This window comes from Panulirus ornatus, chromosome 43 (genome assembly GCF_036320965.1).
Source record: "Panulirus ornatus isolate Po-2019 chromosome 43, ASM3632096v1, whole genome shotgun sequence".
Lineage (NCBI taxonomy): Eukaryota > Metazoa > Arthropoda > Malacostraca > Decapoda > Palinuridae > Panulirus > Panulirus ornatus.
In genome coordinates this window covers 21,532,345-21,553,822 of record NC_092266.1, presented here as the reverse complement: position 1 = coordinate 21,553,822, position 21,478 = coordinate 21,532,345, and the positions used below count along the sequence as shown (strand labels likewise).

The 21,478-nt window shown below is 40.3% G+C and overlaps 1 protein-coding gene across 6 annotated transcripts in view; it reads left to right on the top strand.

The window, feature by feature from the left end:
- LOC139762381 (uncharacterized) overlaps window positions 1-21,478 on the top strand; it is a 76,379-nt gene that overhangs the window by 35,556 nt on the left and 19,345 nt on the right. For 5 of the 6 annotated variants that reach the window (XM_071687194.1, XM_071687197.1, XM_071687196.1 and 2 more), the window contains exons 6-7: window positions 3,889-4,039; window positions 7,636-7,799. In XM_071687194.1, coding sequence (XP_071543295.1) covers window positions 3,889-4,039; window positions 7,636-7,799 — 315 coding nt within the window. Of the gene's footprint in view, window positions 1-3,888; window positions 4,040-7,635; window positions 7,800-10,130; window positions 11,320-21,478 lie in introns of those variants that run through there. The other variant, XM_071687199.1, reaches the window with a different exon arrangement.

Genomic DNA, 21,478 nt, shown 5'->3' with positions numbered 1-21,478 from the left:
TCAACCCCTGTATACCACATGACTCCAATTCACTCTATTTCTTGCCCTCCTTTCACCCTCCTGCATGTTCAGGCCCCGATCACACAAAATCTTTTTCACTCCATCTTTCCACCTCCAATTTGGTCTCCCTCTTCTCCTCGTTCCCTCCACCTCCGACACATATATCCTCTTGGTCAATCTCTCCTCACTCATTCTCTCCATGTGCCCAAACCATTTCAAAACACCCTCTTCTGCTCTCTCAACCACGCTCTTTTTATTTCCACACATCTCTCTTACCCTTACGTTACTTACTCGATCAAACCACCTCACACCACACATTGTCCTCAAACATCTCATTTCCAGCACATCCATCCTCCTGCGCACATCTCTATCCATAGCCCACGCCTCGCAACCATACAACATTGTTGGAACCACTATTCCCTCAAACATACCCATTTTTGCTTTCCGAGATAGTGTTCTCGACTTCCACACATTTTTCAAGGCTCCCAAAATTTTCGCCCCCTCCCCCACCCTATGATCCACTTCCGCTTCCATGGTTCCATCCGCTGACAGATCCACTCCCAGATATCTAAAACACTTCACTTCCTCCAGTTTTTCTCCATTCAAACTCACCTCCCAATTGACTTGACCCTCACCCCTACTGTACCTAATAACCTTGCTCTTATTCACATTTACTCTCAACTTTCTTCTTCCACACACTTTACCAAACTCAGTCACCAGCTTCTGCAGTTTCTCACATGAATCAGCCACCAGCGCTGTATCATCAGCGAACAACAACTGACTCACTTCCCAAGCTCTCTCATCCCCAACAGACTTCATACTTGCCCCTCTTTCCAGGACTCTTGCATTTACCTCCCTTACAACCCCATCCATAAACAAATTAAACAACCATGGAGACATCACACACCCCTGCCGCAAACCTACATTCACTGAGAACCAATCACTTTCCTCTCTTCCTACACGTACACATGCCTTACATCCTCGATAAAAACTTTTCACTGCTTCTAACAACTTGCCTCCCACACCATATATTCTTAATACCTTCCACAGAGCATCTCTATCAACTCTATCATATGCCTTCTCCAGATCCATAAATGCTACATACAAATCCATTTGCTTTTCTAAGTATTTCTCACATACATTCTTCAAAGCAAACACCTGATCCACACATCCTCTACCACTTCTGAAACCGCACTGCTCTTCCCCAATCTGATGCTCTGTACATGCCTTCACCCTCTCAATCAATACCCTCCCATATAATTTACCAGGAATACTCAACAAACTTATACCTCTGTAATTTGAGCACTCACTCTTATCCCCTTTGCCTTTGTACAATGGCACTATGCACGCATTCCGCCAATCCTCAGGCACCTCACCATGAGTCATACATACATTAAATAACCTTACCAACCAGTCAACAATACAGTCACCCCCTTTCTTAATAAATTCCACTGCAATACCATCCAAACCTGCTGCCTTGCCGGCTTTCATCTTCCGCAAAGCTTTTACTACCTCTTCTCTGTTTACCAAATCATTTTCCCTAACCCTCTCACTTTGCACACCACCTCGACCAAAACACCCTATATCTGCCACTCTGTCATCAGACACATTCAACAAACCTTCAAAATACTCATTCCATCTCCTTCTCACATCACCGCTACTTGTTATCACCTCCCCATTTACGCCCTTCACTGAAGTTCCCATTTGCTCCCTTGTCTTACGCACCCTATTTACCTCCTTCCAGAACATCTTTTTATTTTCCCTAAAATTTACTGATAGTCTCTCACCCCAACTCTCATTTGCCCTTTTTTTCACCTCTTGCACCTTTCTCTTGACCTCCTGTCTCTTTCTTTTATACTTCTCCCACTCAATTGCATTTTTTCCCTGCAAAAATCGTCCAAATGCCTATATATATATATATATATATATATATATATATATATATAGGGATGGGGAGAAAGTATACTTCCCACGTATTCCCTGCATGTCGTAGAAGGCGACTAAAAGGGGAGGGAGCGGGGGGCTGGAAATCCTCCCCTCTCGTTTTTTTTTAATTTTCCAAAAGAAGGAACAGAGAATTGGGCCAGATGAGGGTATTCCCTCAAAGGCCCACTCCTCTGTTCTTAATGCTACCTCGCTAATGCAGGAAATGGCGAATAGTTTGAAAGAAAGATATATATATATATATATATATATATATATATATATATATATATATATATATATATATATACTTAGAAAAGCAAATGGATTTGTATGTAGCATTTATGGATCTGGAGAAGGCATATGATAGAGTTGATAGAGATGCTCTGTGGAAGGTATTAAGAATGTATGGTGTGGGAGGCAAGTTGTTAGAAGCAGTGAAAAGTTTTTATCGAGGATGTAAGGCATGTGTACGTGTAGGAAGAGAGGAAAGTGATTGGTTCTCAGTGAATGTAGGTTTGCGGCAGGGGTGTGTGATGTCTCCATGGTTGTTTAATTTGTTTATGGATGGGGTTGTTAGGGAGGTGAATGCAAGAGTTTTGGAAAGAGGGGCAAGTATGAAGTCTGTTGTGGATGAGAGAGCTTAGGAAGTGAGTCAGTTGTTGTTCACTGATGATACAGCGCTGGTGGCTGATTCCTGTGAGAAACTGCAGAAGCTGGTGACTGAGTTTGGTAAAGTGTGTGAAAGAAGAAAGTTAAGAGTACATGTGAATAAGAGCAAGGTTATTAGGTACAGTAGGGTTGAGGGTCAAGTCAATTGGGAGGTAAGTTTGAATGGAGAAAAACTGGAGGAAGTAAAGTGTTTTAGATATCTGGGAGTGGATCTGGCAGCGGATGGAACCATGGAAGCGGAAGTGGATCATAGGGTAGGGGAGGGGGCGAAAATCCTGGGAGCCTTGAAGAATGTTTGGAAGTCAAGAACATTATCTCGGAAAGCAAAAATGGGTATGTTTGAAGGAATAGTGGTTCCAACAATGTTGTATGGTTGCGAGGCATGGGCTATGGATAGAGTTGTGCGCAGGAGGATGGATGTGCTGGAAATGAGATGTTTGAGGACAATGTGTGGTGTGAGGTGGTTTGATCGAGTAAGTAACGTAAGGGTAAGAGAGATGTGTGGAAATAAAAAGAGCGTGGTTGAGAGAGCAGAAGAGGGTGTTTTGAAATGGTTTGGGCACATGGAGAGAATGAGTGAGGAAAGATTGACCAAGAGGATATATGTGTCGGAGGTGGAGGGAACGAGGAGAAGTGGGAGACCAAATTGGAGGTGGAAAGATGGAGTGAAAAAGATTTTGTGTGATCGGGGCCTGAACATGCAGGAGGGTGAAAGGAGGGCAAGGAATAGAGTGAATTGGATCGATGTGGTATACCGGGGTTGACGTGTTGTCAGTGGATTGAATCAGGGCATGTGAAGCGTCTAGGGTAAACCATGGAAAGCTGTGTAGGTATGTATATTTGCGTGTGTGGACGTATGTATATACATGTGTATGGGGGTGGGTTGGGCCATTTCTTTCGTCTGTTTCCTTGCGCTACCTCGCAAACGTGGGAGACAGCGACAAAGCCAAAAAAAAAAAAAAAAATAGTACGTACGTATTTGTTGGAGATAAAACACCTAAAATGTTTCTGCTATCATTGATTATAGCACATAATTTCAGATCAGTAAAGTTTGTTTTGATATTTTGTATGAAAGAAAATTAACCTCTTGCATTACATGTAGTAGTGTGTGTGAATTATTTAGTCTGTTTATACTTTTTCTCTAAGTGTGGATAATCACCATAGAAATTTGAATCGAGGAATAGCTGGTATTTTTTAGCCTAATGCTAGGTAAATCCAGACAAATTAATGTTAGTTTAAAATGATTATGAAAAAAATGTTCTAAGAATAGTTAAATATCTTAACAACTTTCAGGTGTTACTTTCACACAACCTTCCAGTACAGATACCATCAGAGCTTCCAGCTAATGTTCGTCAAGTTCGTGGTGTAGTAGCTGCATTGGATAATGGTTTTGTTTTTGCTGATGGTTCCTCTGCTGAAGCTGATGTTATTGTGTACTGCACAGGTAAGGAAGGGAAAGTTCAAAGTGTCTGTACATTGTTATATTTGAAGTTACTGCTACATTAATTACAGAGTGTTACTGTCAGAAAGTTTTCCAATCATTATCATATATTTCACACATTTTCTCATATTGAGTCTTCCCTTCATGTGCATGTTCACTTTCCAGTATGTTCTTTCATCAGGTTTTGGTATTCAGTATGTAGTAGTACTTATAATACACTGTTGCTTTCTTTTTCACCCAAGATTAAAGCTTAGGCCTTAACCTACCATTTTTATGTAATAAATGCATTGCAGTGCTTCACTGCCATTGTACCATCCTAATCATATGCTACTTTTATCTATGGCATGCTGTTTATGGGCTGGAATATTGTCTGATGTACCAAATTTGTAAATTAGAAACATCTGTACTGAAGCATTTAAATCAAGATATCAATCTTTCATGGAAGTAAGGGGAGTGGGGGAGGAATGGGATGTATTTAGGGAATTAGTGATGGATTGCGCAAAAGATGCTTGTGGCATGAGAAGAGTGGGAGGTGGGTTGATTAGAAAGGGTAGTGAGTGGTGGGATGAAGAAGTAAGATTATTAGTGAAAGAGAAGAGAGAGGCATTTGGATGATTTTTGCAGGGAAAAAATGCAATTGAGTGGGAGATGTATAAAAGAAAGAGACAGGAGGTCAAGAGAAAGGTGCAAGAGGTGAAAAAGGGCAAATGAGAGTTGGGGTGAGAGAGTATCATTAAATTTTGGGGAGAATAAAAAGATGTTCTGGAAGGAGGTAAATAAAGTGTGTAAGACAAGGGAGCAAATGGGAACTTCAGTGAAGGGCGCAAATGGGGAGGTGATAACAAGTAGTGGTGATGTGAGAAGGAGATGGAGTGAGTATTTTGAAGGTTTGTTGAATGTGTTTGATGATAGAGTGGCAGATATAGGGTGTTTTGGTCGAGGTGGTGTGCAAAGTGAGAGGGTTAGGGAAAATGATTTGGTAAACAGAGAAGAGGTAGTAAAAGCTTTGCGGAAGATGAAAGCCAGCAAGGCAGCAGGTTTGGATGGTATTGCTGTGGAATTTATTAAAAAAGGGGGTGACTGTATTATTGACTGGTTGGTAAGGTTATTTAATGTATGTATGACTCATGGTGAGGTGCCTGAGGATTGGCGGAATTCGTGCATAGTGCCATTGTACAAAGGCAAAGGAGATAAGAGTGAGTGCTCAAATTTCAGAGGTATAAGTTTGTTGAGTTTTCCTGGTAAATTATATGGGAGGGCATTGATTGAGAGGGTGAAGGCATGTACAGAGCATCAGATTGGGGAAGAGCAGTGTGGTTTCAGAAGTGGTAGAGGATGTGTGGATCAGGTGTTTGCTTTGAAGAATGTATGTGAGAAATACTTAGAGAAGCAAATGGATTTGTATGTAGCATTTATGGATCTGGAGAAGGCATATGATAGAGTTGATAGAGATGCTCTGTGGAAGGTATTAAGAATATATGGTGTGGGAGGCAAGTTGTTAGAAGCAGTGAAAAGTTTTTATCGAGGATGTAAGGCATGTGTACGTGTAGGAAGAGAGGAAAGTGATTGGTTCTCAGTGAATGTAGGTTTGCGGCAGGGGTGTGTGATGTCTCCATGGTTGTTTAATTTGTTTATGGATGGGGTTGTTAGGGAGGTGAATGCAAGAGTTTTGGAAAGAGGGGCAAGTATGAAGTCTGTTGTGGATGAGAGAGCTTGGGAAGTGAGTCAGTTGTTGTTCGCTGATGATACAGCGCTGGTGGCTGATTCCTGTGAGAAACTGCAGAAGCTGGTGACTGAGTTTGGTGAAGTGTGTGAAAGAAGAAAGTTAAGAGTAAATGTGAATAAGAGCAAGGTTATTAGGTACAGTAGGGTTGAGGGTCAAGTCAATTGGGAGGTAAGTTTGAATGGAGAAAAACTGGAGGAAGTAAAGTGTTTTAGATATCTGGAAGTGGATCTGGCAGCGGATGGAACCATGGAAGCGGAAGTGGATCATAGGGTAGGGGAGGGGGCGAAAATCCTGGGAGCCTTGAAGAATGTTAGGAAGTCGAGAACATTATCTCGGAAAGCAAAAATGGGTATGTTTGAAGGAATAGTGGTTCCAACAATTTTGTATGGTTGCGAGGCTTGGGCTATGGATAGAGTTGTTCGCAGGAGGATGGATGTGCTGGAAATGAGATGTTTGAGGACAGTGTGTGGTGTGAGGTGGTTTGATCGAGTAAGTAACGTAAGGGTAAGAGAGATGTGTGGAAATAAAAAGAGCATGGTTGAGAGAGCAGAAGAGGGTGTTTTGAAATGGTTTGGGCACATGGAGAGAATGAGTGAGGAAAGATTGACCAAGAGGATATATGTGTCGGAGGTGGAGGGAACGAGAAGTGGGAGACCAAATTGGAGGTGGAAAGATGGAGTGAAAAAGATTTTGTGTGATTGGGGCCTGAACATGCAGGAGGGTGAAAGGAGGGCAAGGAATAGAGTGAATTGGATCGATGTTGGTATACTGGGGTTGACGTGCTGTCAGTGGATTGAATCAGGGCATGTGAAGTGTCTGGGGTAAACCATGGAAAGCTGTGTAGGTATGTATATTTGCGTGTGTGGACGTATGTATATACATGTGTATGGGGGTGGATTGGGCCATTTCTTTCGTCTGTTTCCTTGTGCTACCTCGCAAACGCGGGAGACAGCGACAAAGCAAAAAAAAAAAAAAAAAATCTTTTCTGAATCCAAAATGCTGCATGCTCTTCATTCTTTTTCTGAAAAACTTTTTCAGTACCTGTTCAGGTGCAAAAATCTGGTTTACATACCTCCTTTCCTTCCATATTTCAGCTTATCTCTCAACTGTAAGGGATCCTCTTGTCTATATAATACAATCAATTACAGTTTTGACATATACCTTACCAATTGTCCAAAGAAAACTTATTCGACTGTAGTTCTTTTACCATCCTTCTTTTATCTTAGGACATTAAAACAATCACTGTCTTCATCTAGTTATCAGCTTTTAGCCACTTTTTTCTGGTACCATTTCTCTCTGGATCCATGCTTCAGCAGTTTTACTTCAAATTTTCACTTTATCACCCAGTACTCCATCGAAATTCCAGCTTTTTCTTTATAATATTCTCTTCTTCCCCATAGCTGACCATATATCCACATATCCTTTCAGTAGTAACATTTCACCAAGGATGCCATATTTACCCATCTATCAATCCTTTTTGTACTGTATTTCTGCTTTTGTCTTTTTCCTGATGTTTTAACTGCCTATGCAGATTAGATTAATGCATGAAGACTTGATACAGGCAGCTGTAGAAACACTTCATTTTCCATGTGTCAGTGCATCCATATTAGGATTTTTTTTTTTTTTTTTTGTGGTGACAAGGTTCCTGGTTCCAGTTCCACCCTTTAAGTCACCTCCTAGACACATATGGATATGGGTTATATATTTTCTAAGATTTCATCTTTTATCCATGGCATACCATTTTTGCTGTATCCATTTTGTCTCATTTTTTCCAGTATTGCAGTTTGTTTAGACTATATATATTGTTTACTTTTTCCTGTTGATCAGTATGCTTGTACCATTTATGAAATAAAATTATTTTTTCTCTTTCTAGGGTATAAGTATTCATTCCCTTTCTTAACGGATGATTGTGGCATCACTGTAGAAGAAAATGTTGTAAAACCACTATATAAACACCTGATCAACGCTGTCCATCCATCCATGGCATTCATTGGTATACCTTTCATGATCTGCCCATTTCCTCTCTTTGATTTCCAGGTATGTAAGGTATATTTTGTAGTCAATGGAGATGTTCTGATTGATTCTCATTTCTTGCTCACATGTTTAAAGGTAACAGATATTAGGTGTAAAAGTTTTTTTATCGCTTCAGAATATTCATTCCAGGATTGGAAAGTCCCATGAGCTTGAGATTAAGGCTTAGAAACCTCTTGCCTTGTGGTGAGGTGACTGTCTCTCATCCACCACTAATCCACCTGTTCAGTGGTAGCAGCTAGCTTGCTTGGTTCCTGGTCTGACCCTCAACCTATCAGCATCCTTGCATTGGCAGTGATATTATTGTTGGAAGTGACCTGCTGCCTCATAATCATTTGGGATCTCAGGCGTAGTAGATAGTCGAGTTTAGGCTTCTATTTTTATTTGTTGGCTTCTGTACCCTCTGATGAATAAGTATCCCTTTTTGATTTGATTAGGGTGTTGCATATTGAAGTAATACCAAATTAATCATTTATGTTTTGTACATCTGATTGTTATGTAATTTTGATTGTTGCCTTGGTCATTGAGGGTGGTGATACTTTTTTCACATCACCCCTCCCCTATTCTCCAACCTTTCCACTCGTTTTTCCCTGTTTCTTTGTTGTTTATTTAGTTCTTCTAGGTTCTGAGGAACCTCTCCTCCCCAACAAACTGCATACCTACCCCTCTACTCTGATACAGTGCACTTGCCATCACCTCAGCACCATTCCTCCAATTATTTTCCCAGGTATCTGCAACAGACTTATACCTATATAATTTGAAGACTTACCTTTGTCCCCTTTGCTTTTTACAGTGGCACTATATGTGCATGCTGTTAGCCCTCAGACACCTCCCTGTAATCTATACAGATGTTGAAAATTCTAACCAGTCATCACCACAATCACCCTCTTTCTTAACTTCAGCTTCATTACCATCCACTCCAGCTACTTTTGCCACAATTCATCTTATGCGAGGCTTTCAGTTTGACCTTATCTGTATCACCAAACCACTTTCCATGACTGTCTTGCTTTGCATACCTCCCTGACCCACACATCTCACAAGTCCTCTGTCCATATCATCTTTATGTAATTGCTAACTTTTACCACTTTCCCATTTGCCTAACCTCAGTTTCTGTGAAAGAGCCCTGGTGTAACGTAACACAAGGTTTCATTCTAAAGGCTTCTGCAGCCCAAGGCCTGGTTACTCCCAGTGAAAGAGAAAATTAGCTCCCTTTGGAGTGAAGTTCTTTTATGAGACTGTACTCCTAATGATACAGCCTCCCTTAAGGTGATTTTTCACTCGCTGTGTAACTTCTTGGAGGTGGAACCTGGTAGTACTTGTTTGATTATTTATTTTCATTCATATTTATCCCAGGACTTATTTCTGTGAAAGTATTCTGGTGTTATCCAAGACTTTTCTAAAGGCTCATGCAGCCCAAGGTTGTGCTACTTCCTGTAGCTGGGAAATGTAGACTCCTTTAGAGTTGGATGTTCTTTTTTGAGACTTTACTCCCAGGGAGATAGCCTCGCCAAAGGTGACTGATCATTTGTGGCGTAATGTCGTGCAGTTGGAACCTGGTAACACCTCATATGTATTTTTTTCTTCATATTTCTTTTATTTCATTTTTTGTAAATGATTGCCATTTCCCACGTTAGTGATGTAGCACCAGGAATAGTTGAAGAAAGGCCACTTCCCCTCATGTCCGTTCTTTAGCTGTCATGTAATGTCCCAAAACTGCAGGTCCCTATTAACAACCAGGCCCCTTAGACTTTTCCATGGTTAACCTGAGATGCTTTGCATGCCCTGATTCAGTTCATTGACAGCACATCAACCCCTGTATGCCACATTGTTCCAGTTCACTTTATCCCTTGTAAACATTTTATCCTCCTGTATGTTCAGGTCCCAATTGCTCAAAATCTTTTTCACTTCACTTTTCCATATCCAGTTTTGTCTCCCCATTCTCCTTATTCCCTCCACTCTTCAGCACACCCTCCCAGCTCTCTCAGCTGCACTGTTTTTATTACCACTCCTCTCTCTTACCCTGTCATTGCTTACTCAATCAAGCCACCTCAAACCTCATATTGTCCTCAAATATTTCTTTTCCAATACACACACCCACCCTTCTTGCTTCACATCCATATGATAATGTTGGGACAATTGTACCTTCAAACATACCCTTTTTTTGCCCTCCTTGATGACAGGCTATCTTTCCACGCATTCTTGAATGCTCTTAGACCCCCTTCCCCACCTGCTACCTTAAATACTTCCCATTCCTCACCCACTCCCCTTGCTTCATTTACTCTCACCTTTTGGCATTCTTCACTCAGTATTAATTAAACATATATTTTTTCTTTATAGGTGCAGTTCTTTATAAAGACTCTGTCAGGGGTTATTGCTTTACCTGACAGTAAAGATATGGATGCAATCACTCAAAAAGAGCTAGAAAAATTGTGTCATGAAGGCATCCCCATTAAATACTATCACAAAATGGGGTCCCACCAGTGGCTATACAATGATGATCTGGCACTTATTGCAAAGATACCATCCATACCACGTGCTGTACCAAAAGTGTATGAACATGTAAGCAGCTTAAGGCGAACTCAGCTTATGTCTTACAAAACAGCGAGCTTTATCATTACTGGGCCTGATTCATATAAGCGTATTAAATAATTTACCTTGCATTTTAGTTGATATGAAAATAGTGTTGATAGTATGTAGATTAATGTTATCTAAAGCTTGTCATGGTTGAATGACCCATGACACTTGAAGAAAACAAAATTAATATTTTGTACAGGGGAGACTCCTCTGATGGATACCAGGTTATTTTCATGGAAGGGATCAAATGTTGCATGTCAGAGGAGCCTTCTCTAAATGGGTGGAGGTCACCAGTGGAGAGCCCCATGGTTCTGTTTTATGACTGTTATTCATTTTGATGTATTTGAATGAGCTGTTATCATAAATGTGTGGAGTCCTACCTATATATGTTTGCAGATAATGCAGAAGTCATGAATGGAATGAAAAGTGAGGAAGATTGCATCACCTTACAAAGTTGGTCTGATACATGGCTGATGAAATTCAACCCAAGCTAATGTAAAGTAATGAGGATGGGACAAAGTGAAAGAAGGCCCCAGTATGATTATTATCTCGTAGGAAATAAACTTCAAGATTCTGTGTGTTAGACATACTTGGAAGTCAGCATCATCACTAATGTATCACCAGAGTCTCCCATTAGGATAAGAGTAAAGGAGACAAACTGTCATTTGGCTAATATGAAAATAGCTTTCAAGTGTATGGATAAAATAACATTTAGCAAGCTGCTTGTATCGCCTAAGGCCAAAACTAGAATATGCTTCTCAAGTTTGATTACTTCACTTCAAGAAGCACAAAGAGCTAAAAGAGAAGGTCTGGGGAGGGCAACAAAGGTGTTACCAGACTTAAGATTAGAACCAAATTACAAGAAAAGACAAAAGGCTTTAAATTTGTTGGCTTTGGAAGAGAGAAGAGTGAGGGTTGACCTGTTCACAACTTTTTAAGTTTTCACGAGAGTTTACATGAGAAATACAGACAACAGGAGGCCTGATTGGCCCATGACTGGGTTGTTTGAAAAAATGAAAAAATGACAGATTGATGACAGTGGCCAGTAAACATTTCCAAGAGCAACCAGAGGTGATATAGAATTAAGCAAGAGGCTTTTTGAAAAGATATACAGAAGTACTTTTAACAGTATAAGAGTGGAGAATGAATGAAGTAGAACGACTGAGGACATGGTCAATGTTCCTTCTTTTGGAAAACTAAAAATGAAAGGGGAGGATTTCCAGCCCCCCGCTCCCTTCCATTTTAGTCGTCATCTACAACACGCAAGGAATACTTGGGAAGTATTCTTTCTCCCCTATCCCCAGGGATGATATGGTGGGATGAAGAAGTAAGAGTATTAGTGAAAGAGAAGAGAGAGGCATTTGGACGATTTTTGCAGGGAAAAAATGAAATTGAGTGGGAGACGTATAAAAGAAAGAGACAGGAGGTCAAGAGAAAGGTGCAAGAGGTGAAAAAAAGGGCAAATGAGAGTTGGGGTCAGAGAGTATCATTAAATTTTAGGGAGAATAAAAAGATGTTCTGGAAGGAGGTAAATAAAGTGCGTAAGACAAGGGAGCAAATGGGAACTTCAGTGAAGGGCGCAAATGGGGAGGTGAAAACAAGTAGTGGTGATGTGAGAAGGAGATGGAGTGAGTGTTTTGAAGGTTTGTTGAATGTGTTTGATGATAGAGTGGCAGATATAGGGTGTTTTGGTCGAGGTGGTGTGCAAAGTGAGAGGGTTAGGGAAAATGATTTGGTAAACAGAGAAGAGGTAGTAAAAGCTTTGCGGAAGATGAAAGCCGGCAAGGCAGCAGGTTTGGATGGTATTGCAGTGGAATTTATTAAAAAAGGGGGTGACTGTATTGTTGACTGGTTGGTAAGGTTATTTAATGTATGTATGACTCATGGTGAGGTGCCTGAGGATTGGCGGAATGCGTGCATAGTGCCATTGTACAAAGGCAAAGGGGATAAGAGTGAGTGCTCAAATTACAGAGGTATAAGTTTGTTGAGTATTCCTGGCAAATTATATGGGAGGGTATTGATTGAGAGGGTGAAGGCATGTACAGAGCATCAGATTGGGGAAGAGCAGTGTGGTTTCAGAAGTGGTAGAGGATGTGTGGATCAGGTGTTTGCTTTGAAGAATGTATGTGAGAAATACTTAGAAAAGCAAATGGATTTGTATGTAGCATTTATGGATCTGGAGAAGGCATATGATAGAGTTGATAGAGATGCTCTGTGGAAGGTATTAAGAATATATGGTGTGGGAGGCAAGTTGTTAGAAGCAGTGAAAAGTTTTTATCGAGGATGTAAGGCATGTGTACGTGTAGGAAGAGAGGAAAGTGATTGGTTCTCAGTGAATGTAGGTTTGTGGCAGGGGTGTGTGATGTCTCCATGGTTGTTTAATTTGTTTATGGATGGGGTTGTTAGGGAGGTGAATGCAAGAGTTTTGGAAAGAGGGGCAAGTATGAAGTCTGTTGTGGATGAGAGAGCTTGGGAAGTGAGTCAGTTGTTGTTCGCTGATGATACAGCGCTGGTGGCTGATTCATGTGAGAAACTGCAGAAGCTGGTGACTGAGTTTGGTAAAGTGTGTGAAAGAAGAAAGTTAAGAGTAAATGTGAATAAGAGCAAGGTTATTAGGTACAGTAGGGTTGAGGGTCAAGTCAATTGGGAGGTGAGTTTGAATGGAGAAAAACTGGAGGAAGTGAAGTGTTTTAGATATCTGGGAGTGGATCTGGCAGCGGATGGAAACATGGAAGCGGAAGTGGATCATAGGGTGGGGGAGGGGGCGAAAATTCTGGGAGCCTTGAAGAATGTGTGGAAGTCGAGAACATTATCTCGGAAAGCAAAAATGGGTATGTTTGAAGGAATAGTGGTTCCAACAATGTTGTATGGTTGCGAGGCGTGGACTATGGATAGAGTTGTGCGCAGGAGGATGGATGTGCTGGAAATGAGATGTTTGAGGACAATGTGTGGTGTGAGGTGGTTTGATCGAGTAAGTAACGTAAGGGTAAGAGAGATGTGTGGAAATAAAAAGAGCGTGGTTGAGAGAGCAGAAGAGGGTGTTTTGAAATGGTTTGGTCACATGGAGAGAATGAGTGAGGAAAGATTGACCAAGAGGATATATGTGTCGGAGGTGGAGGGAACGAGGAGAAGAGGGAGACCAAATTGGAGGTGGAAAGATGGAGTGAAAAAGATTTTGTGTGATCGGGGCCTGAACATGCAGGAGGGTGAAAGGAGGGCAAGGAATAGAGTGAATTGGAGCGATGTGGTATACCGGGGTTGACGTGCTGTCAGTGGATTGAATCAAGGCATGTGAAGCGTCTGGGGTAAACCATGGAAAGCTGTGTAGGTATGTATATTTGCATGTGTGGACATATGTATATACATGTGTATGGGGGTGGGTTGGGCCATTTCTTTCGTCTGTTTCCTTGCGCTACCTCGCAAACGCGGGAGACAGCGACAAAGCAAAAAAATATATATATATATATATATATATATATTTTTTTTTTTTTTTTTTTTTTTTTTTTTTTTTTTTTTTATACTTTGTCGCTGTCTCCCGCGTTTGCGAGGTAGCGCGAGGAAACAGACGAAAGAAATGGCCCAACCCCCATACACACGTACATACACACGTCCACACACGCAAATATACATACCTACACAGCTTTCCATGGTTTACCCCAGACGCTTCACATGCCTTGATTCAATCCACTGACAGCACGTCAACCCCTGTATACCACATCGCTCCAATTCACTCTATTCCTTGCCCTCCTTTCACCCTCCTGCATGTTCAGGCCCCGATCACACAAAATCTTTTTCACTCCATCTTTCCACCTCCAATTTGGTCTCCCTCTTCTCCTCGTTCCCTCCACCTCCGACACATATATCCTCTTGGTCAATCTTTCCTCACTCATTCTCTCCATGTGCCCAAACCATTTCAAAACACCCTCTTCTGCTCTCTCAACCACGCTCTTTTTATTTCCACACATCTCTCTTACCCTTACGTTACTTACTCGATCAAACCACCTCACACCACACATTGTCCTCAAACATCTCATTTCCAGCACATCCATCCTCCTGCGCACAACTCTATCCATAGCCCACGCCTCGCAACCATACAACATTGTTGGAACCACTATTCCTTCAAACATACCCATTTTTGCTTTCCGAGATAATGTTCTCGACTTCCACACATTTTTCAAGGCTCCCAAAATTTTCGCCCCCTCCCCCACCCTATGATCCACTTCCGCTTCCATGGTTCCATCCGCTGACAGATCCACTCCCAGATATCTAAAACACTTCACTTCCTCCAGTTTTTCTCCATTCAAACTCACCTCCCAATTGACTTGACCCTCAACCCTACTGTACCTAATAACCTTGCTCTTATTCACATTTACTCTTAACTTTCTTCTTCCACACACTTTACCAAACTCAGTCACCAGCTTCTGCAGTTTCTCACATGAATCAGCCACCAGCGCTGTATCATCAGCGAACAACAACTGACTCACTTCCCAAGCTCTCTCATCCCCAACAGACTTCATACTTGCCCCTCTTTCCAGGACTTTTGCATTTACCTCCCTAACAACCCCATCCATAAACAAATTAAACAACCATGGAGACATCACACACCCCTGCCGCAAACCTACATTCACTGAGAACCAATCACTTTCCTCTCTTCCTACACGTACACATGCCTTACATCCTCGATAAAAACTTTTCACTGCTTCTAACAACTTGCCTCCCACACCATATATTCTTAATACCTTCCACAGAGCATCTCTATCAACTCTATCATATGCCTTCTCCAGATCCATATATATATATATATATATTTATTTATTTATTTATTTATTTATTTATTTATTTTGCTTTGTCGCTGTCTCCTGCTTTAGCAATTAGCGAGGTAGAGCAAGGAAATAGACTAAAGAATGGCCCAATCCACCCACAGACACATGTATATACATACACGTCCACACACGCAAATATACATAACACGTCCACACACGCAAATATACATACCTATACATCTCAATGTATACATATATATACACACACAGACATATACATATGTACACATGTACATAATTCATACTGTCTGCCTTTATACATTCCCATCACCACCCCGCCACACATGAAAGGCTTGCTGCCATTATTCATTCCCGTTGCCACCCCGACACACGTGAAATGACATTCCCCCCTCCCCCCTGCACGTGCGTAAGGTAGCACTAGGAAAAGACAGCAAAGGCCACATTCGTTCACACTCAGTCTCCAGCTGTCATGTATAATGCACCGAAACCACAGCTCCCTTTCCACATCCAGGCCCCACAAAACTTTCCATGGTTTACCCCAGATGCCTCACATGCCCTGGTTCAATTCATTGACAGCACGTCGACCCTGGTATACCACATCGTTCCAATTCACTCTATTCTTGCACGCCTTTCACCCTCCTGTATGTTCAGGCTCTGATTGCTCAAAATCTTTTTCGCTCCGTACTTCCACCTCCAATTTGGTCTCCCACTTCTCCTCGTTCCCTCTACCTCTGACACATATATCCTATATCCTCTTTGTCAATCTTTCCTCGCTCATTCTCTCCATGCTGCATCAAATGATTACTTTGTGGCCTTTGGTAACTCAAGGGTGGGCTGTTTTGATAACTGTTTCTTTTCATGCATCTTGAAGCTTTGGAACTTTCTATCCTCTCATGTCTTTCCCAATAAATGTGACTTGGCACATTTTAGATTCTTGAATATATTCCCTTGTCTCTTCTTTTCCCCCATCATTAACTTCTCTATGTTTCAGTTAAGGCCTATCCTTGATGTGGACTTTTGTCCATGCCTGGAGCCTCCAACATAAAAAAAGAGTCCACTTGTGGGTGAGATAGAAAGAAAAGATTGCTACCTGGGTAAGAGGAGTGCAGTTTGGAAACCAGTGAAGTGCTAGCTCACCACAAAGCCATCACAAACCCTCCTAATACCCAGGTGGGTAGCCCCAGTAATATACCTCCCTGGTTAGTGGCTACCTGCTAACTACTACCTAATCCAGTAATGCCTGTTGACCCCAACCTATTTCATCCATGTACACTTGTAAATGAACCTTTTTTTTTAATACATATTCCTGATCACCATTCCCCTTGTTTTACCCTCAGTGTCCACATTACTCACTCATGTATTTTGATCCTTTAAGACTACTCTGAAAATGAATAAAGTTTCATCTTCTTTCCCTTTATTTCCAGGTACATAAACACCACAGTAATTTACCTCTCCCACTAGTATACATTTCCTATTTCTTCCTCACCAAGTTTATGTAACATTGTCTTATCTCAGTCTTTTCCAGTTGAGGTCGCCCCATAAACCCCCCTTGAAAAACTAGCTTTGACACTTTGAGAGAGTTCAGTGGTCTTCCCTGCAAAGCTTCTTTATTGACTTTCTTTGGGAAAGGTACTGCTTTGCTGGCTGAGATGCCTAGATGGAGTTATGCATCCCTTCTTCCAGATCTTTGTCACCCATTCTTGGTTTATTGTTCCAGTTCTGATGATAGTCACATCAGGGACAGAGCATATTCAGCTATGAAACTCTTCCCTTCCCATGAATCCCACTCTGTTTTCATTTTGCTTGGAATCTCTGCAATTCTGTATTTCTTAAAGTTAAGCACACTTAACTTTCTTGACTTTTACTGATAAATCATCTTGGTCCTTACCACCAGATGTATCTGCAATAACATCTATAATTCAGCCTTTCGTCTTTATTCCAGCATGATCAGTTTATAGATAGTCCTCCAGATGATAAGCTGCTCTTTTTGATACCTTATTGTTTTCTAATTCCACTTGGTATGATCTGCATCTAATCATCCTCTCCCATCTTGTCCATTGAACCAATGCCCTCTACTATATTTTCCTCTTCCAGGTATTTAGAGTACTTTCCCAGCTTCATGTGGGCAAGGCTTATATCCCATATAGCATACCTCAAGTCTTGAGGGAGTGTGTCCATGAGCTAGCTTTGATTCTTGCTTCCCAGTTTCATCTTTGCTAGGAGCCTCAACTAATTTCTTCTTGGAAGCATGTCTTGGTACGGCCATTCTTAAAGAAAGGAGACTGCTCTAACAATTCCTGTTGTTATTCCTTGCTCTTCCTTCTGTTATCTCGAAAGTAACTGACATTGAAACCATCCTTAACTCTCATTTTCTGAAACACTTTTAATCCCATACCTTTCTTTCTGGTCACCAAACATGGCTGTTGTGGTGTAATGTCTACAGGTGATATACTGTCCTCTGTGACTCACTTCTTGTCCTTTCTCAGTGATTCTGTTGAATCTTTTGTTGTGTCTGCCAAAGCATTTAACAGAATGCAGCGTGGCTTTTTGCCTTGTAAACATCTTTCCTTTCAATTTTCTGCTCCTCTCTTTCTTGTAATGACTTTTCCATATAGTTGATCTAATGCTGTAGTCACTGATAGAACAAATCCACCCCCCCTCTCTCTCTCTCTCAACAGTGGTGTTGTCCTAAGGTGCTGTGTTTTTACCTACTCCCTCTTTACTCTTCATCCCCCTTTCTCTCTCAACAGTGGTGTTTCCCCCCAAAGGTGCTGTGTTTTAACTACTCCCTCTTTACTCTTCATAAGTAATCTCACTCATATTCAGATGATTTCACTTTTCCCACTTTAACTCACTTACCCTTCCTTATTCACTTTAATACTTATTCTCTTACTCACACTGAATATTTCTTTTCTCAGAATGGGGAAACGATGAAATTATTAGATTCACTAGTGCTAAAATGCAGATTTCATTGATGTTTGCTTCATCAGATTGCTTTTTCCCTCTGTTCAGTTTCAAAACACCACAGTTTTACCCTGCAATAAGTATAGATGCCAAAACATTATTCTCGAGCAGCTATTTTATGTCTACAGAGGATTTATTTTATTCACCCAAATGTACAGTATTTCTCACATATCTGGAGGTGGTTCATTCTTCACCTCTTATTAGCAAAAGTGGTATTAAGATCCTAACGTCTTATTAATTCCCCTGGCATCACCTCTTTCCAATCATCTCTTTCTGCTTGCTGTTGTGTTGCTATATTTCCTTGGAGATAATGTCTTGCTGCTGGTGAACTAGCCATAAAAAACAGGTATAGAAAAACCTTCCAATGTTTTCTGGGCTGCAGTCATTTGGAATTTGATTTTTAAGTTTCATACAATCTCTCCTTGTCACACATAACACTTAGCAACAACTCACGTAGCTCATTCTTAGTTACTTTAGATTTCCCTTGGATGAGGCACTATGTGCAAGCCCTGCCATTTGGCAAAATGGTAGGAGCAATAGACAGAAACAGTAGGTAGGAACTTTAGGCTGGAGTGTTAGGCACAAGTAGTTGTTACAAACATTAGGAGCCTCTGGAACACTGTGCTAGAGTTGCCCTCTGCCGCTGACCTGTTAAGAGTGAGACACTAAAGGCTAAGAAGTGGCACTGGACTTCAGTTATGGAGACTCTTTTGTAATGACCACCCCATTTAGGAAGTTTCTGGAGAGAACAAACATCAAAGATATAGATAGATAGAAAATTGTGTGCAGAATAGTGTTTGATATGAAGCTGTTGTAAATTATGTATGGAAGATACTTGAGCTATCTTCTACTGGTCATTGTTATCATTGTGTTGATCATGAAATGTAGCTTGTAGACCAAAGATATTACTACAAGTTAGATTCACTCAGTCTAGCCAAGATTATTTGCAAATTTGTATTATTTCCATTCTTGAAATGGAATATTGTGTCATACTGAAATTTTTGATGAGTGCCTGTGTTATTATCATCAGTGAACTTAAGTAGAAAAATGCTCATGCCGCTGAAAGGTATATGGTTGTACTTGAGGGGAATTGTGCAATTATTTTTAATGCTCAACTTTGTCTTTTAGTTTGGGAAACAATCCCTTGTCCAAAGTTTTCAAAATTTGATATCGAAATGTTATTTGAATGAGGTAAAACAAACATGATTTAAGAAATAAGTTAATATTGTTTATTTTTGTAATGTTTGGCTCACTTTAGATTTGCTTTTCTTACTTTGGAGAAACTAGAAGCATGGAAATATTTGAGCAAAAAAAAAAAAAAAAAGTGCAATTTTTGTAATTTTTATACAGTATTATTGTTAATACAATATAGAAATGGCAGTTGATTGCAGGTAGGTTCCTAAAGTGTTAGTTATCCACCAGAAAATAGAATGATGGATTTGACCATTTTTATTAGTTTTTATTACTTAATAGTTCTTCAACATTGAAAGAAGCTGTGATGTAGAATCATGAGAAAAATGTGACAAAGTGTTCTTCCATATATGAAATAGTTTATAGGCATATGAAATCAGTAAGAGGTGAAAATCATTTTAGAGTATAAAGAATTTTAATTTATGTAAATCTAAGATTCAAAGAAACCGTATGCTATAGATAAATATATTCCTGTAAAATTGGTAATTTTCTTATTAAAAATAAAATTCTTTATTTTTACATGGTTTTTACTTCTATAGTCAGTCCTTCTCTGAATATTTTGGTTACTTGGTTTCTTAACCCTCTTTTTATTCATACATATTTGCCATTTCCCATGATAGTGAGGTAGCATTAAGAACAGAGGACTGAGCCTTAGAGGGAATATTCTCACTTGGCCTCCTTTTCTGTCCCTTCTTTTGGAAAATTAAAAATGGGAGGGGAGGATTTCCAGGCTCCTCACTCCTTCCCCTTTTAGTCACCTTCTACGACACGCAGGGAATATGTGGGAAGTATTCTTTCTCTGCTGTCCCCAGGGATATACAAAAATATGGTATACCAAATGTTATATACAGAAACATGCTTTCCTAGTTATACTAGAATTTGCACTGACAGTATTTCGTATACTTTGCCTTTGTGCATATTCTTCATGATAAACTACTACACATACTGGAGGCTTTCCAGATAATTTCAGACAACAATAAGTACTGTGGTTTGTTTTTGCTTGCACCTCCTTTTTTCCCTTTTTGAACACTGATGGCATAATACTGCACACAGACTGAATTTTATTTTCAAACTACCTTGAAAAATGGCACTCTTCCAACCTAGCTTCAGTTGGTACAGATATCATAGAACCCCTTTAAGTTGGAGCCTTTTATTAAAAGCCTTATAGAAAACCATCCCTTATTTTTTCTCTGTACTTGCTTTGACTTTGTATACTTCCAGGGTTCTGTAAGTAGTAGTTTATGAAACCAGAAAAAGACTAGAGGTCTTTGATATTCACACCATGAGGGGTGACGACCACAACCTATGAGTTTTTAAACTAGACTGATGACATGGACAGTTATTTGGAAGATATAGGAATAAAACAACAAGAGGAGAAGGTATCATGAAATTTGCCTGAAAGAATGTAAAGAAGTACTTTTACAGCATGAGAATGGTGGACAGACAGAATACACTACATGAGAACATGTTAAATGGAGACAGCATACAGAATTTTAAAAGGTTTTATGATAGGAGAGAATGTTCAAGAGATGGGTGTAAAATTACCTACAAATAGGTAAAATGCAACTGTAGGGTACCACTTCTTACTTTTTCTATGAAAGGCACACGCAGCTGATCATACTTTTTGAGAGCGCCCACAAATTTGTTATACAAAATTTGAACATTTGGTGTCGGTACACTTCTGTTCCTTTTTTTGAGTGCACCTAAACTTCATGTACACCAGTATTTAACACACTTTACAGCATATTGACTTTCCCTGTGGCCTCCTAAGTGCAGGCAAGCATTATTTGTTCAAGGTTTTCACAGGTCGTTGTAAGTTTATCATACAATTGTCCTAGTGTGAGATCCTGAAATTATTTATTCTTGTATAAACGTAGGAACCATATTTTAGGTCATTTAGCCAAAGGCCATGTAAGCTTTTGCCATCACCCAGTGTCCATAATTCATTATCACTAGGGTGTCCATCAGCCATCATCATCTGTTGTCATGTCTTTTAATTCTTCACATTTCAGTCTACTCTGAAACAACCAAAGATAACAGGGATGGTCCTTGGTTGGTCCTTTTCAGAACTGCATCCAGTGACTCCAACCACCATCCAAGATGGCTTCGGTTACCAAAAATATTTTGTTGGTTAACTTTGAATTTCACCACTGGTGCAGTTTGAATTTAACT